This window comes from Erpetoichthys calabaricus, chromosome 9, assembly GCF_900747795.2.
Source record: "Erpetoichthys calabaricus chromosome 9, fErpCal1.3, whole genome shotgun sequence".
NCBI lineage: Eukaryota > Metazoa > Chordata > Cladistia > Polypteriformes > Polypteridae > Erpetoichthys > Erpetoichthys calabaricus.
The window spans coordinates 97,227,916-97,246,475 of NC_041402.2; the positions used below are offsets into that span (position 1 = coordinate 97,227,916).

At 37.4% G+C, this 18,560-nt stretch overlaps 1 protein-coding gene across 4 annotated transcripts in view; it reads right to left on the bottom strand.

Moving 5' to 3' along the window:
* Positions 1-336: 336 nt before the first annotated feature.
* Positions 337-18,560, bottom strand: part of iffo1b (intermediate filament family orphan 1b) — a 74,590-nt gene continuing 56,366 nt past the window's right edge. For 2 of the 4 annotated variants that reach the window (XM_028809998.2, XM_028809996.2), the window contains exons 8-9: positions 6,463-6,593; positions 337-6,148 (exon numbers count right to left, since the gene is read on the bottom strand). In XM_028809998.2, coding sequence (XP_028665831.1) covers positions 6,043-6,148; positions 6,463-6,593 — 237 coding nt within the window. In that variant the 3' untranslated portion in view covers positions 337-6,042. Of the gene's footprint in view, positions 6,149-6,458; positions 6,594-18,560 lie in introns of those variants that run through there. The other 2 variants (XM_028809999.2, XM_051931713.1) reach the window with 1 other exon arrangement.

Consider the following 18,560-nt stretch of genomic DNA (forward strand, 5'->3'; position numbering starts at 1 on the left):
TTTTAAACTGTTATTATATTGCACGCATACAGGCAAACAAAAAGGGCGGTGCAGATCTCTCCGATAATAAAATACATTTTCCTCCAGATTACAAAGGTGTGTGGTAGGTGGACTGGTGACTCCGAATTGACCCCATGTGAACAGATGGTGGACCAGTGTGCCCAATGGCTCTTTGTGACTCTGAATTGGCATTAGCAGAGTCTAAAAAAGGATTGATGTCTGTTTAGCAATTTCTTACTCTGTGTGCAAAGGTAACCAGATTTTCTTCGTGCAGAACCAAGGTTAAATGTTGTGTTTAATAGAAATATGAAAAAATAAACAGACAGCACTGCTAGGTTTTGCTTGAAGACACAGCTTTTATTTACTGTGATTGTATTCATCTACTTTATCCAACTGAACAGTAACATTTGAACCAATACATTTGTGTCACCCTGGCTTGTACCACTTCTTGATGAACCTCCATTGCCACCCACCATTTAATATCAGATCAAATATGTTCCTTTTACAAGCTGAGAGGAAAAGATTTGCTATCATATGGTACTATAGCAGCATTTCAATCCCTGGTGAAAAACTGATTATTAGTACAATTCTTTCAAGTCACATTTGGCGATGATGGAATGGAACAAAACATTTTTGGGTCATAAAGGCTAATATATTATTAAAGCCAAGGTGTAGCTTAAGTGACACTAGAACAGAACAAATGATGACTAGCAGGCATTAGATAACATTTCTAAAGAGCAGCAGCAATGTAAACATTGAATTTTGCACTTACACTTGCTAGGCCTACACCCCTGCAGCTCTCTTCAGCCAAGACATTCAGGTTGGGTAGCTCTCTTGGAAATTATTAAGAGTGCCCTCTGATCCAATGGCACTCCATTTAGGCTTGGTGCATGCTGCACTTGACCTGGAGTAAGGGTTAGGGTTATTTATGCTTGATATCTTTTTGCTGTATTTATTTTATTAAGCAGATTTTAAATGAAATCCTAGCTTCTTAATTGTTTCTAAATAGTTTCTTTTAAAAGCATATACTTAAATAGGGGTTGTAGCTTTAAGAAAATGTATACTTTCTAAAGAAATATAAAGCACGTATACTTAAGAAAATTCTGAAAAACAGGTTGATTTAAAAAAATACATTATATATAATCCCTTTTAAAAGTAAAGTAAATCAGATTTGATATTTTGGGTTTGACATAATAAATGTGCAAGCAGGGAAACAGCTCATATTAAAGTTTGTATTAACTGTTGGGAATACCTTGACTTAATGAAACTGGAACACCTGGGGTCCTCAAGCCTAAATCTGAGATCTGGGCCTACTGAGAAACACGTCTTCCATAATGACTGAGGCATATGTTTACTCTACACGCAGAATCATCAACGACTCACCTTTTTACATATAAGGTTCACCAATTCTGACATATGGACTCATTATAAAACTCTCCTGACACCACTTCAAAATCCCAGACTGTTTTTATTTTAGTTGATATACCTTAATTATCTTAAGATTCTTCCATAATGTACTTCTGATGGAAGTCTGTGGCTTCATAAGTGATAAATAAATTGAGTATCTATTGAGTATATGGAACTATGTTGTTTTGTATGCTATTTCAGTAGCTTGCAATGTAGGCATATTTTGTTATTTTCATTTTAAAATGTATGTAGTGAAAAGTCAGTTATTGGCTAACTAAAAAGATTACAATATGCCAATAAAAGGTGTCATTTTGCTTGACTTTTCACTACATTCATAATAGCTAACACGGTACAACACCCTAGTACTATTTTAAAATGTAGAAAGTAATGAAATCTGCGCACATATTTATCAAGCATCTCAGAATTACACTAAACGTTGCAGAATAAGAGATATTTATGAAGCATCCTAGTCCTAGTCTCGGCGATTAGTGGTAGGCTATTGCTCTAAGCTGCACGTAATTGTTAGACTTTGTAACAACATAAAGAACAATGCTGTAACGAGCACTGAGAAGGAAAGACCGAGACACACACACCAAATGAGAGTAAAGCCCAAAATTGTGCCAGTTTAGATTTGAATGATCCAGGAATTGTGCCATACGCTTGCTCGCGACCCTGCTCAGTATAAAGCGGGCTCACAAAGTGGATGGATGAATGGATAATCCACAACCATACTTTCAGAAGGATTCTTTTCCCACTGGTATGGCAATGGGAAGAACCACATAAAAGTAACAATTACTGAAACTAGCTAGCCAACAACTATTCTTGTACTGTTTCTGAAGTCATGTTCACTCTTCCAATGCCCTACTGTGCCACTCTCCATGATCACTTATTTATTTTGTGCAAGGTTCTCCCAATGCCCTGGGAGTCTCTGCCTACCTTCTTGAACTTTCCTGGGCTTGTAAACTGTTAAGCGAATGTTCCAGGGGTTCTCAGCATACCTGTGTGACATTTCGCTGTCAACCACCCATACTGTCTTCAGGATAGTATGCATCCATGATGACAGCGTGTTGATACTATGGTATCACTTGCGACTGACATATGTGTGCTCATCCACACTTGAGGCAACGATAGTTATGTGCACGTGGATTTGAAAGAATACAGCTTGTGATGAATTGTAAGGGCATTCAAAGTTTGGTACAAAATTTGAAAAATGGCTGATTGTGACATTGTCATTGCTACTTCAAAGCTGTATTTTACACGTTACACTTTCATTTCGGCTGACTACACATGGCTTCTCTATGTAGATGGACCAATTGTGTAACATACATTTGTTACCAATGTTACTCCATCTCTGTCAAATATATTTTTACAAGTTCATTGTTGCCCAGCATTCCAAAACGTTTTGCCTTTCCTAGGATCTGTGTGACAGTCTCTGCCTAAAAACAATCTTCTGGCAGCTCCTAGTGAGTTAGGTCAACTTGTGAGCTCTCCTAAATCCTGGTGAAGTTAGGAATAGTTCCCTAAATTAAAATAACTTGATAAAATGCTTTTCAACTCTGCCTAATAGTAGGATCAAACATCCATCACTCTGAGATTCCTGACAGGGTTGGTACCATTTTCCAACTCTGAGATGCTTGATAAATACAGGCCCTGGACTGGTTAAATCCACTGCTCTTTCCTACCTTGTATTGTGTGCTTGCACGATTGGCTCTGTCCCCCTGCAATACTAATTACACAGGATTGAGAAAGTTATGTTGATATTTAATTAACATAAACATTGGAAATGTAATGGTGACATTTGGGAGACAGATGTAGCACTGCTACCTCACAACAAGGTGACTGGTCCTGGGTGATCCCTGTGTGGAGTTTGCATGGTCTCTGCTGTGTTTCCTCCCACAGTCCAAAGACAAGCAGGTTAAGTGGATTGATGATGCTAAATTTGTCCCGATGGGTGTGTGTGTGTTCACCCTGTGATGGCCTGGCCAGTCATTGTTGCTGCCTTGCGCATAATGCTTATAGAAACTGTCTCAGGTTTCCCGAGACTCTCTTCTGAATGTTTAGAAGCTGGATGGATGGATGTTGATATTTTCTACACTCTTAATAGCAGAAAAATGTATTTGATTTTTGACCTGTTTTAGCTTGAGTTAGAAATTATAATTTAAAAGGAAAAAAAAAACAAGCAACAGATAAATATGGCCTTTAATATCGACAAAATATATGGTAGTTGTCATAAAGAATCCACATGTCCTGGGCTTTGAATGGGTGCCCATAGAGAAGTAAGTATAAACATCCCTGCCATTGCATGGTAAATCACACAATTGCAACTACTGTACAAATGCAGAGTTTCTCATCCTTTATGACTTGAAAACTTTGGATCTGAAATCCAACTCTTCAGTCATAAGACTATAGGATACCAAAGTATTTTTACATCACTTGAGTTTTGCCAGCACCATTTACGTAATCTAAATGTGTAGTATTGGCTAAATGCACCAGATATTGACTTTCTTCCATGTTACTCTTTCTCTGTTTCAGTTACATATTTACATACTGTACAAGGATAAACCTAGTATCCTATGAGGTCCCTCATTAACTATCTTACCTGAACTCATTTTAAACACTGTTGTATGAATCTTGCTAGTGATTGTATTTAACCAAACAGCCCTGAGCTCTTCAAAAGACCACCTACCAGCATACTGAGTATGCAGACACTAAAATCAACATTTTCAACTCTGGCATTTAATTGCTTAAAGAGACGCATGTCCAGTCACCAATTTACCATACTGGTGAATGCACCAATAGGTATTTAAAAAGCTAGCTAGCACAGCACTGAACCAGTGCCATAATCTACAACGTCTCAAGCTGAGACATGTCCCAATTCAAGTATAGCATACTGAAACTTTCAATATTTACACATATTTTGAGAATACAGGCTTAAATAATAAAATCCAGTCTAACAGGCAAATTTAATTACTAGCGCCATTTTAAACTGGTGCTTGCAGGATATGTACACATTCCACAGCTGAATGTCTGACATTCAGAGCATTAAACTTAAAAATGAGAAGTACCAACTTGCCCCTGAAAACATTCAATAGAGCCTCATTTGTTAAGCTCGTCAATGTGGCTACATGCCAAGACTGCACTTCTGAAATAGTAAGGCTGTTCCCCCTGCTTTGCACTGGTATTTACAGGTAATATACAATGTAAACATTACTGGTACCAGTGATCCAGCACTGGTGCCTGCCGTGCTAGTAGAATAACTGAGGTTAGGCCCTGCAGGTTAGCAGTTAATTAGCTTGGGAATCCTGTGGAGTGACAAAACAAAACCTTCAAGCACCAGTTGAATTTGGGATTCTTCTTTCTTATACTGGCAAATCCCCATACAGCACATTCAGCAAGAAATAGATCTGGACTCTTGTGGTACTTACTGGAAATAGTTTATACATATTTAAACAATAGATTATATTAACATTCTGTAAGTTAACTTGTAGTCATACACACTAAACATTGGAAATTCAGCAAGCAGTGTAAAATCATTTTGGCTTTGTTTCCTCCTTCTGACCCTTGCATCTACAGAAGTCCCACACCCCACAACCAGCACTTGCATTCACTGAGACAGAAGTGCTAAAGATGGATGCCATGATTGCAGTGTGACCAGAAGGTGCCATAAAAAAGGACACAAAATGATTCTAGCAAATTAACAACTCTGTCAAGAGTTGAACTGACTCTCAGAGAGTTAATGTGAATACAACTCAGAGAAGAGAAAAAGAGAATCAAAGGATTTTTCCATCCCATTAACATTTTTAATGTTATATTTTCATTGTTTGAATGCAAGAAAACTTTTATTCCAATTACAGAAACATTTAAAAAACTAAATGTGCCATATTTTATATAGCACACTCTGGTTCCCCTGTTTCATAGCATTATCTTATTTTCAACAATGGAGGATGCTTTGGCAAGCATGATGGCAAAAAGCTGGCTTATTGCATGTCTACCTCTGGAAAACAGAATTACCACACCTGCTGACTTTTGTGAAAACAAAGGACTAAGCAAATGGACAATGGACAAAAAAATATGCATGAATGTTTTTTTTTAAAGGCATAACAGTTAAACATGTGAGTGGGACACAAAGAGAGCATTGTCAAAGCAGGCCTCTCCCCAGGTAGAACAGAGTAAGAAATTGTTTCTGAGGAATTTACCGGTTCTTTGACATTCTCTTTTAAGCCTCATGTAAAGCGTAATACATATAACATGTTTATGTACATATTTTATATACATATACAGCTTGTAGAATTTATATCCACACCCACACCCTTCAAAGTGCATATATGTAAATACATAAACAAAGAAATGGCATATAAACAGACAGAGGCTCTACCGATAGAGTCCCCTGAGTTTTAGGATGATCTGGCCAATGCTACATGATTTAGACAGATATGTAATACTTAACTCATTCTTTTTAAAATGTGCATTATGTCACTAAATCAGATATTCCATATATGGAGGCCAATGCTTCACATGGACTCTCAGAAGCAACTGTGGTATAAAACTACAGGAGTGTTGAGCTAAGGATGGAGTCATGATGGACATTCTTCATTTCAAAAGATACATCCAGTCTTTCTTTCACATCACTTAGTTTCATCTCCCATCCGCAGGAGGAGATGTCCTTTCTCTTTCCGAGTCCTCACTCTCTTCACTAGCACCATTGTCTCCACCAGAAAATGGGCCCACAGTGTGAGATCTTCTGTAGAGGGGTAACGATAACAAAAGGCAAAGTGGTTAGACAAAACGGATGAACTGTAAACTGCATGAACTGCTGAAAGGCTTCCCAGGAGATGACACAATTCTCCATACTTAATTTTCTTGGTTATTGCATAAAGCTCTACCTTCAGACCCTGACAATCTATTTACTAGCGGCAGGCTGAAGGGTTGTTCTGATCAGGCAGGGTTTAATCATTTATTATTTCATTGAGCTGTAGAACATCCAGGCTGAAGTACATTCATCTAATTCACTCCTCTGTCTTTCACATCATAGGCAAAACTAAAGATGACTCTTACCTGTCTCCAGACTGTGTGATCAGCCTCCTGCATGTCTCCATCTGCACATCCAGTCCCCTCTTCATGCTGCACATCTCCATATATTCATGTAAGTGTCGATTCATATCATTTTTTGCAGTGGCCAACTCTAGCTGTAGGAAGTAAGACATCAGAGATTGAAATAAAAATCACTCAAAGACAAAAAAGTAAATGGAAGAATGGCCTTTAACTTTTAACTGGAGTAATTAAATTGAAAGCCAGTACTATGAAAGACTGTCAAAATCTATCCTGGATGTAATGGGTACAAGGCAAGAACCAAACCTGGACTGGAAGACAAGTCATCACATGGCACACATATTCATACCGAGATGAATAACCTAAAGCACACTGAACCCAAGTGGACACATGCAGACATACTGAGAGAAGGCTGTGACAGTGCTGTGGTCTAAACCGGAGTCCTTGGACCTGTACAGCAGCAGCACTCACCACTTTGCCACCATTATGACCCAGATTGTAAGTAAGTCAGGAAGATATTAGGCAGGCTTTCAGTGACAATTAGAGAGTGAAACCTAGTGACTTAAGCATTGGGATTTTGCACAGAAGGTTGCTGGTTTGATTCCCACTTCTAACTGCTTGTATGATCCTGAGCAAGTTACTTTAACTGACTGTGCTCCAGTTGCAAAAAAAATATATATATATACAAAATTATTGGAGTTTATTCCTGTACTAGCAAAGAAGCCCAGGATGGCATTCACTAAACAAAAGAGCTACATAAAACAAAGGTTGTCTATTTCATCACCTCACTCTTCACCAACATCTTAGATAGATAGATAGATACTTCTGTTGAGGGCCACAATAACAACAAAACTGAATTGGACAAACAAGGCCACCTATAAATTACCAGCAGACCCCCAGATATGTCCAGAGGATTCAGATGCTGTTTGCTTTTTGGAGGAAATAATCAGCTGTGTGTGAGCACTATAAGAATAGATAAGAAACTGAATTCCAAGAGATTGGGAACAGCAATTTTTGGCAAGCTAAATAGGTTGCAAACATTTATATTTCCTAAGCCTGCTAAATATTCCTGGGAAACTCTGTGATTTTATGCCAGACTGAATATTGTCTAACTGTGGCATAAAGGCACAATTTTAAGCAAATTAACTATTTAAACAAAATACTTGCTTTTAATGCTTCAAATTATTTTTAAAATCTGAAAAATATCAAGCATATACTAGACGGTTTATAAATAATAACAAAAGCAATTTAGAAAAATGGGAACTCAAGAATTGTAGATCAAAAGAATAAAAAAAGGAAACATTTCAGGTCTGCTTCTTAAAATTCTGTAGCCATGAGCTGGATGAGTTAGCAAAAGGATGAGAAACTAACATTGCGTCAATACTTTATTATCTAAAAAGCCCACAGGATGTGACGGTTTGACTGTGATCTAAAGGTTTTGCAGAATGCCAAAATCCCCAACATGTGCTTTTCTGTTTAACAGAAAAAGCCAAAACTTTACTGTTAGGTTGCAAAAGTAGCTTAACTAATATACTAAAGAAGAGAAGAAAATATGTAAGACAACAGACTAAATAATGCCCTTGAGTACCTGTGCACCCTAACAGAATACACACAGAGCTCAGGAACAATGACCTTCCTCATCATCTAAAATACATATATCCTCAATCAGTCAGTCACTCTTTATTTTATATAGCCACTTTCAACATGGGTGGCACAACAGATGAATGGATACATGTTACTTCTGGGCATTCCTTGGCTTTTATCACATAATGATAAAAGGCTGCAGCTTGGTGTGAATTTTCACAATTGTGAATGGCTCTAATGTCTGAGCTAAACTCCATAGTTGACTCCAACAAATTAAACAGGACCTAGGCAGATATAATACCTTAAATTATGGAAGAGTTCCACCCATGTGACAGTCTTAATGACAGAAGAACATGCATGTCAATCTGTTCAAATAAAATTATTCATCCAATTTTCCTTAGTGACTAGATTAATATTTAGACTGCAGACGTTTACCATTATAAATTGAGATAGCAATTGGGTGTCTGTTTGGCATGAGTCATTTATACTCTGACTTTTCCCAAAGACCAGGGGCCTCATGTATAAACAGTGTGTACGCACGAAAATGTTGCGTAAGCCCATTTCCATTCTCAAATTGCGATGTATAAAACCTAAACTTGGCGTAAAGCCACGCACATTTTCACGCTAGCTCAAACCCTGGTGTACGCAAGTTCTCTGCTCGGTTTTTCAAACTGGTGGCACCCAGCGTCAAAGCAGTGCTTCTGTTCCAGTGTGGTTTCCGTTTCTTTTTTAGATGCACATCCCTGACACAGCTTTATAAATACAATGAAATTAACCAAATATTGTTTATTAGTTTAAGGCACCTGATTGTAATTAACATGTAACAATATAATGGTCCACAGAATGGCCAAACTATTCCAAATACCGTAGCTGCTTTAGCGTTGTTCCTCTCACTGCACCTTCTTCTTCTTTCAGCAGCTCCCATTAGGGGTTGTCACAGCGGATCATCTTTTTCCATATTACTCTCACTGCACCGCTCGGAATATTTATATCACTGTATCCGAGTGTGGAATCACAGCTCTACAGCAGCTAATTGGAAAGAGAATTATCGGTATACAGCATCAAGCACATGCTGCCTCAGCCATGCTGTCTATTGAACTGCTCTCATACGGCAAACGCTTCAGAGCCTTTCCTGTAGGGACATCGCGGTTCAGAAAGTTTCATCCCAAGAACTATAAATGCACTCAATCAGTCCATCAAGTGCTCCTTGTAGAACTGTTTGCACTTCTTGTTACAATTACCTCACTGTAAACTTGTGATACAGTTATAATATTGCACAACCTGAGCCACTTTATAAAGCGTGTATTTACATATGATGACAATATCATTTTTAAGATGAAATGCAGCAAAATATGTTTATTACATTATACAGATATTAAATTATACAGACTTTAACTTAATTTAAATAATCTATATTGTTAATAATTAAACATGTAAGGACACGATGTAGCTGTGCTATCTAGTTTAGGGATTGTTCCTGCCTCGCACTCTATTCTTGCTGGGGCTGGCGTGACTCTGGAAGGATAAATGGATGGAATAATTAAACATGTACTACAAAGATATTTCAATGTTCCTTATAAGTTCTGAAGAATTGGCGTTCTAAGCTTACTGATGGCTTAAAAGGAAGGACAGGAATTGGAGGTTAGTACGTTTGAAAGAGACAGTACTGCTGCAATAAATTACTTCATCGAAGGTCGCACACAGCACAGCAAGCATCTTGTGGAAGGCAGGAAAAATCTCTGGACAAGCCGCCAGCTTGTCACTATCACTGCACCACCGTGTTCCCATGTTTAATAACATGCTTTAACTCCTATCATCATGAAAATGATATCAAGTATACATCTCAGTATTTAAATTATTCAGATAGCTGTAAAATCACTAATGTAATGGATTCTATGTCCTGTCTGAGGAAGAAGCACACAGTGATTCACACATACTGTAGAGCACATAGAAGAACACATATAAAACAAAGCATTTAATGTGCTACATTAGTTACGATGGTATTTGAGAAACTAGTAAATTAAATGATTTAAAGTTGAAGTTTATGATCTACTTTAATGACAAAACATACTACGTGATTAAAGTGGAAATTTCGAGATTAAAGTTGACATTTCGAGCTTTTTTCTCACTGTGTCCCTATTTTTCTTTTCTTTCCTCTGTACCCTAATAAGCTTTCATATGACACTCAGACGGTGGGCTACGACTCGCCTTTTCATGGTGACTTTGATATCTGACAACTTTTTTATTTCGGGCACTGTGTGACTTTATGAACTTGAGCTTTCGAGTTTCTCTGACAATCTATGTCACTCGTTCAACTTCCTTTTGTTGTTTATACCACGGTTTAAACCAACAAATAGTAAGCTTTTCCTTGCCTTCACTTGGTATTCGCTGAACTTCTTCTATTTTCCCCCGTGCTTTTGCCACTGCCTTTTCACAGAACGCTGAGCTTAAGGGCTATTTATATTGATTTGCATATTCAAAGAGGCGTAATTCTGGGAGGAGTATGGGTGGGGCAGCAGGCGCATGCACATGCGTTACTTTTCACGCTGATCGGGATTTATGGAGTGGAAGAATGTGGAAGTTGGCGAACACACAGATTTATGCATCTGGATTTTTTTGTGCGTACGCACATTTCCGCTTTTTTCCTTACGCCATGTTTTAGTGTGAATTTTACACACAGCATTATGCATGAGGCCCCAGGGCTTCAGTAGTTTAGTTTAAACTAGTTTCGCAGGGCCATATGTGATTCTTAAATGAGAAAATATGTTTGGGGACAACCCATTAAAAAGAGTGCAGTGAATAGTGGCAAAATCCTGTGCTGCAAAGGCTAAACCCATAGGGCTTCTTCCTAAAACACCTGCTCCCAGCTTCTCAGGTCTGTGTGTTTTAAACTGCCACCGGGGAATCAGGGACAGAACAAAAGATACTGAACAACAGACTTGACGCTGAGAGAAAATAAAAAGTTAAAATTGATTTTATCCATTCTGTAGCTCAGTAGCACAAGGTAACTGAAGCTTAATAATTAATTTGCATGTTGTAATAAGAACAGCAACAATGTAAACAGACAGAAACACAGACACGTAGACCACTACAGCTACTGGGTTCCAAACATTATCAGGTATCTCTGACTGCTATGATATCTTTCTGTCATTTTAACTTACTAAATTACTATATGACATAACAACAGCAAATAGAGTTTAGATAAGAATTGTGGTCTATGGGTATACAATGAGTTAAAATGCTGCAGCTATTTTGTCACAGCATGTTTGCATTTCTAGTTAGTCAGTAATATTTTATTTCTTTAGTTATTCATTTAGACCTGCAGTAAGATGGTGGATGTTGTGCAGCTTTTTCTGTGCATCTACCGGTGGTGTTAGGCAGATTTGTTGATTCAAGCATTTTGAGTACTGAAATCTGAAATCTGCATATCCTTTGGCTCTTTGTTATCAATTCTCTTAATGGTAGTCCTTTTGACAGAGTGTGACAGACTGGTGACTTCAAATGCTAATTTTGCAGTTCATGTTTTCATGAATATAGCTGCCAATTCTTTCAAAGTACATCATCTTCCAACACTATTGTCATAACACTGAACAACAGAGAGCACACACCGTACCTATGACATATCATTCATGTTTATCATAAATCCATTGATGCTGTTGAATGCTAATGTATTATCTGATGTTACAGAGAGGTTTATCCCTTGCATCACGTTATGTTTATTTTCAAAACATGCAATGTGCTCTCTGCATACGTGACACACGTTTATATGTCTAATAGTATTTTTTAGAAGACTTTTTGACTCTAGACGGCTCATCATAAACAGAAGCTTGCTCTCTGTCGAAACAAGTTAAAGAAAGTACCTCTAATCTTTGTATTTCAATATCACCGTCCCTACTTTGAGTGCCTTCATGTGGTGTTGAAATGGTTTAGTAAAGTGGTAGGTACGCAGTGAGTCGTCTAATTGTTCATACCCAGATTTAAGCAAAATTCACTTATGGTTGTCTCTACACGTACATATTATATGCCTGTCTTCAGTGAGACTAACTACAAACTGGCTTTCTTGACAAATAGTCTTGTGTTAGCTTGCCTTACTTTACTCTATATCACATTACTACAATTATTAACTCAACAAGACTGCTTAAAGACCTGAAAGGAAAAAAAAGTGCATTAAAGTAATGTATTTAAATAAAATATACAAACTTTCCCTGTGAAAAAAGTAGAGCCCAACAGCACCCCAATGTCACTGTTCCAGGATGAACAGGCAGTCACAGCAATAATTTAAGCAATACCATTTTTTAGAAAGCATCAAATAAGTACTCACATCAAGAACTATCAAGCTATTACATTAACATTTTTCACAGTTCAAATACAAATTACAAAGTTTTGTTTATGTTAGAAGGATTACAATATTTTAAATTGTGGAGATGTTTTCAATGATGCTTTTGTACTTACACAAAATGTGATGCTAGTCTTCCCAGTGGTGGTGTGCCAAGTGTGAACAGATCAACAAACAATATAGACATATATGACAGAAAAGAAAATCGATAGCTAACTACTAACCCTGATAGGCTCTTGAATTTCCCTACATGTTATCAGGTCAGGACTAGAAATGTACCAGTTTATTGGAACCGGGTGTTTTTTTGTTCAAAATATGCGATCAGCAAATTAGCATAAAACTTACCAATCAGTTTTATGATTTTTGGGGAAAAAAAACACTGCATTTCTTGGTCTAATCTTCTGCTAATAAAGAAAATTAAACAATGCAGTGTGAACGTACTTTACAGTGTCTGAAGATGAAACATTTGTGTGCTGCAAAGTATGCCGGGAAAAAGTCAACTGGGGTGGAACTAAAGTGAAGATGTTTGATCACCATTAATTTGATGAAATATTTTAAAGTGTCATGCAGCACAATAAAACGCGTACATTGGACTGTTTGGTAAAGTGACTACAGCATCACATCTACAACATACAGTTTTTCATTATAGACATGATCAAAGATGTAGTGCAAGTGAGTCCGTCAAGGAAAAGAACAGTATTGTCACTTCTGGATACGATAAAAGAAGGACATTACTTTGCACCTGCAGGTGGTAAATATGGCATGAATGAGTCCAGAGTTAATTAAATTCATAAATAAAAAGAAAATGGTGGTGTTTTTTTTCTGCTGGTGCAACACAATCTGCAAAAATGGCTTCATGGGTGTCTGATCAGATAGCATTTTACCACGATAAAAACAATCAAAATGCAGAGTTTTATCCCATACAAACATAACGAGAATGTGGGAACCCCGCACACTGATCCAGCCAGGGGTTTGAAGATACCTAAAGATGTAAGAAAATGTCTTACCTACTGTGCCACAGTTGATATTATGTAGAATAATATAAATAATTGATTTTAAAGAGCTTCTTTTGTGTGGATGGTGGTGGCAAAGACCAAAGGAGGACTGAATTAATTATTAAGCTTTTAAAAATTTCACCTTTAATATTGAAGTAACATGTAAACTATCTGGTAACTAAGTCTTACTTACAGTAAGTAGTTTAAATTCATTTGATTTTGCACAGTACTACATAAAAACAGGATTGAAAAACGGAGTACTGAATGGAATAATATTTAGCACACATTAATAAAAAATTTTTTATCTCTAGCTATTTGCCGCAAGTCTTTCATAAATAACAATCTTACACTTTAAAGTTCAGCTGTTAATTAAGGGGTACTCACAGCTGTCAAAACGTGTTTCAATAATGACTCAATAAACTGCATTATACTGCTCCAGTCCTCACGGGTTACATTTGAACAGACTACGTGACACAAGGAATGGGTATGTTTACAGCCAGCAATCAGATTTCATTAAATTAAAAAGAAACAGCAATCAGAAGCAGCCAGAAGAACCCCAATTTGTGCAAATTTAGTCAAGACACAAAATAACTTCTTAAAAATTGCTTCTCCTAACAACATAACTAACTGCCTCAATTGCAAAGCTTAATTTAAAAAAAACCCTTAAAAAATGCATATATCTGTAAATTTTTGTAATTGCTGTTTAGACAGCAGGATGGTGTTGTAATTCGAGTCAATGGGTGTTTTTGAGGTTTAATTTATTAATGGGTTTTAAGCACTTTCAGATAGCCTAACTTGCACTGGTGAGATTTGCATACATGAGTATGTGTTCTCACTTAATCAATGTAATTACCAGGTAAGCAGCACGGTATTTAGTGGGCACCAGCTAGAGTTAAAGAGGATAAAAGAGAGTGGGTTAGTGCTAGTGGGGAGTTTGACAAAAAGAGCTGGAAAGTGATTACTCATCAGATTAGCTAGAGAGTTTTCATTGTGGACATACAGAACAATATGGGCAGCATTGGCTATTTATTTTTGTGATCAATTGATTGTTTATGTCAGAAATAAGTAAATATTTCAAAAAGTGTAATAATCAACATATGAACTTGACCTGCAGGGCGATACCCGCACCCACCCCTCCCATAGTCTCGTGCCATGTCACAAGGAAATGTAGCCGCAATCACACCACCACACACTATCTAGGAAGTGCCTGCATCAGGAGTTCTTCAACATAAAAAATTTAATTGTGGAGGCAGCCAATTCCCTGTTACGAATGGAAGGTTCATTAATCTGTGATACAGACAACTCCAGGAGGTTAAATTAAGGTTGTAAAAGGAGGAGAGCCAGTTCTTCAGTGTGATTAGATTAGGGGACAAAACCAATACATATGCATGAATGTCCCTGGGACATAACAGGGGTATAAGACACAGAGGATAAGAACTCAAAGACCTTGGTCAAGTTCCATCAAATTCAGCTTAGAAACTTAAATTGAGTAAACTGATGATTAGGGTCTCCTGATGAGAATTTGACATTTTTAAAAAGTGTATCCCAACAGGAGAAGACAATATGAGGTCCTGGGACCACTGAGAGATGAGGGGTAGAGGTGTATAGCTTTACATAGCAGAGAGTAAAGAACTGAGGCAGACTTTCAGAGAGGAGAAAAAGAATTAGCGAGAGAGAAAACAGAATGAAACATTAAATAGATGTAAGGGAGTTGTCACATGCCCTAAGCCCTGAACGAAGCTGCATGTAGTAGAACAAGGTGAAAGAAGGAATGTCAAAGTGGAACTGAAGATTTTCAAATGAATCATGGCCAGAATCCACAAACAAATCACCCAATGCACTAATGCCATGATGCCTACAAGCAGGCAGGAAATGTCATTTGGAGATGTTTTCCAGCTTCTTTTCAGCTTTACACAAAATCTGTATAGTATAAGGTATAAGGAGTTTGGTAGTCCTGAGTTTTAAATTGGCACTTACAATTGAATAGTAAGGGAAAGCCAGGGAAAGTTTATCCAGTGCCAAACTAGACGTAACACATAAACCCAGTGATACAATTCTAAATCAGGCAATGACACTCCTGCATTATGACTATCCAAATTAAAACAGAATGTTTCAGATGACAGTGGAGAGAAGCCACAGGAATAATAAGCAGACAGGACGTTCCACAACATAGTGGCATAAGTGTTGAGGGCAAAAAGCTGAAGGAGCTGGGCAACACCAACCAAGGTGGCACATTGGGTCTGTGGTGACCAATCAAGATGTGATGGGCTGTGCAATTGAGTTTTATGACGTTGTCCTGATATATAAGTAAAAAAGGAAAAATCTCAAGAAGGACTGTTTGGATTTAAAATGTTTGTATCTACTTCCTTGAATATTTTTATTTATTGTAACTTTTGCACCCACAGACACTGTTTTATAGACATGATTTCTTTTTAGAAATATTTGTTGAATAACTGTAAATACAATGTTGCACTTTTATTCTTTATTGTTTAAGAAACCGCTGCGTATTTTTGACCATATAATCTTGTATATCAGGAGACCCTGGAGCACAAAAGTTTTCTCTCATTTACATCTACTTTTCCAATGGTGCATAAGGAGATTTTCAAATGGTGTGTGCCAAAGAACAATTGTAGGCAGGGGGAAGCTGAATATGAAGCACTAATTGGAAAACTCACAAGGTTAGTGTACTATGCATGAAGAGTATAACAGGTTTAACTTCTCTAGTAAGATGTTAGGCAACACATTCTGATTTTAATATTTAACATAACAGAGGTACAGCAAGAAACCGAAAATATATAGTACAATGTGAGACAGTGTGCAAAAGTACTCCTTTTTTCTCCAATAGTACAAATACAAAAGAGGATTGCAGTTAAAAAGCAGGGTTAAAAAATTATTTTAGGAAACTAAGCTGCATACAGTAATGACTGATTATACATACTACTACATCCTGATTGAAAGACGTAGGCCCAGATAGTGAAATGTTAAACGTTTTTTGTGCAAACTTTAGTAGTGTGAGAACATACAGTAATATTATCACCACACAATAGCATGTTCTGAACACCAGTCTTACTTCATGGCAAATTATGAAAGTTAGTGCAGACGAGAGGTGCAGAGGCCTAGAAGGCTCTCTAAGCAGGCTCCTATCAATTATGGAGAATCCACTGCATCCACTAAACAGTGTCATCTCCAGACAGAAGAGCAGCTTCAGCGACAGACTACTGTTACTGTCCTGCTCCATTGACAGACTGAGAAGATCGTTCCTCCCCCAAACTATGCGACTCTTCAATTCCACCCGGGGGGGGGGTAAACATTAACATTATACATAGTTATTGTCTGTTTTTACCTGCATTATTATCAATCTTTAATTTAATATTGTTTTTTGTATCACTATGCTGCTGGTGGAGTATGTGAATTTCCCCTTGGGATTAATAAAGTATCTATCTACAGTATCTATCTACAGTATCTATCTAGAGGCTTGGATATCATTCTCAGCTTAGGCATTGCCGGTGCAGATGGATGTTCTCCAGATACATTAGTTAGGTTGATCCGAGAATATAAACTGGCTAAGTGAGTGAATGTGCCCTCTGATAAACAGTTGACCGATAATGTTGGGGAACCTGCCTTATACCCAATGACAAGGGATGAACCCACGGGTTCAGGAAATGCAGATATTATCAAAGTATAATACAAGCTGTTCAATAACACAAGAGAGAAAAGGCCATGAACATTGATTGAACAATTCTTCGACTTCACACATTAGAGACGATGTGCAATGCCTTGTCTAATTTCCAGATATCCCAGAATTCTTGTTAAAATGGACTCTCTTAGTATCAGTACTTTACTGTAATACAATGCACCACATTTCTTTACAGGCAGTTCCTCTTGAGATATAAGTCATTTTGGAACCTTTATTTCAAGAAAATAATTATCTGTGTAAGCTCAGCCCAGAACAGCTGCTTGTGAACAACTGCTAGGTAATTCTGTGTTGGAGGTAGCCTGGCCTACTAATGCAAAGGACAAATGATGTTTATGAAACGCTGGCCTTATTACAACTCAGTAATTAAAACAGATGGAAACCCGTGACCCTGTGTTCAGATTCAGCGGGTTGGAAAATGGATGGATGGATGGATGGAAACTCCGAAGCACAGCATTTTTAATTAGGTTTAATTTAGGTTGTTAATGCAAGGAATTTGTATATTGAAATTACTTATAAACACACAAACCAATGCACACAGTTTCTATAGATGAGTAACTGGTTAATTGTAATATACAGTTATCCCTTGCGATTCACAGGGGTTAGGGGTGCAGGATCTGCACAATTGTGAAAATCTGCAAATACATTTTGGGCCCATGGTTACTGTATATTCTAAGTTTACTGCACTAAACAAGATGCAAAAAGTTGTGAAAACCCCAAGATAGAATGATCACTGAGAAAACATATCACATGTGTGAGACTGGATGCCAAGATGAAGACACATGGCTTCCCTCAGACAAAGTGTGCAGTCCAGCAGTTCTTCAGTTAACTATAACTTTCTACAAAATTTACTTTTAAATAAATTTGATATTTATTTTGGTACATGTTAAAAATGATTAAAATTGCAGATACAAAAGAAATCTAAGAAAACACTAAGCACAAAACAATAAACACAACACAGTTCAGTTTTACAAATAAATGATGGTGGTGTAGTTATGAAATGAAATCCCCTATGAACAGCCTGCGGACAATTATGTAAAGTTTAGTCCTAATATGATGCCTATGTATGTGAAAATCTGTAGAAGTTGGGAAGGCTCCCAGAAGATAATGTTTTAAATCCCAGACGAAATTACACAAACAAGTGGGTACAGAACAAGAACATGAATCCAGAGAGTAATCTAAGGGGTGTAATTGTAATCCAATTGTGCAGTGAAGCTCTGAAACTAAAAGATGTCACCAAATGCGACCCTGACAACTTCTTATGGCTCACTTTTAAAGCTAATGGTCTCATCTTTCACCCAGCAGCCCTTGTGGCAATTGACGAAGCAGCCCAATGATGCAGTACTTCCAGGGTTGCTGGGATTTGTAGTCCATTTAAGTAGTGCTGCTAAAGCTTTGTCTACAGTTTTTCTCAATATGTTGCAAAAGTCACAAAATAATTTTAATTTAATTATTGACGATCACTGGTGCAGCTGGGAGGGGAGGAGGGGGTGGT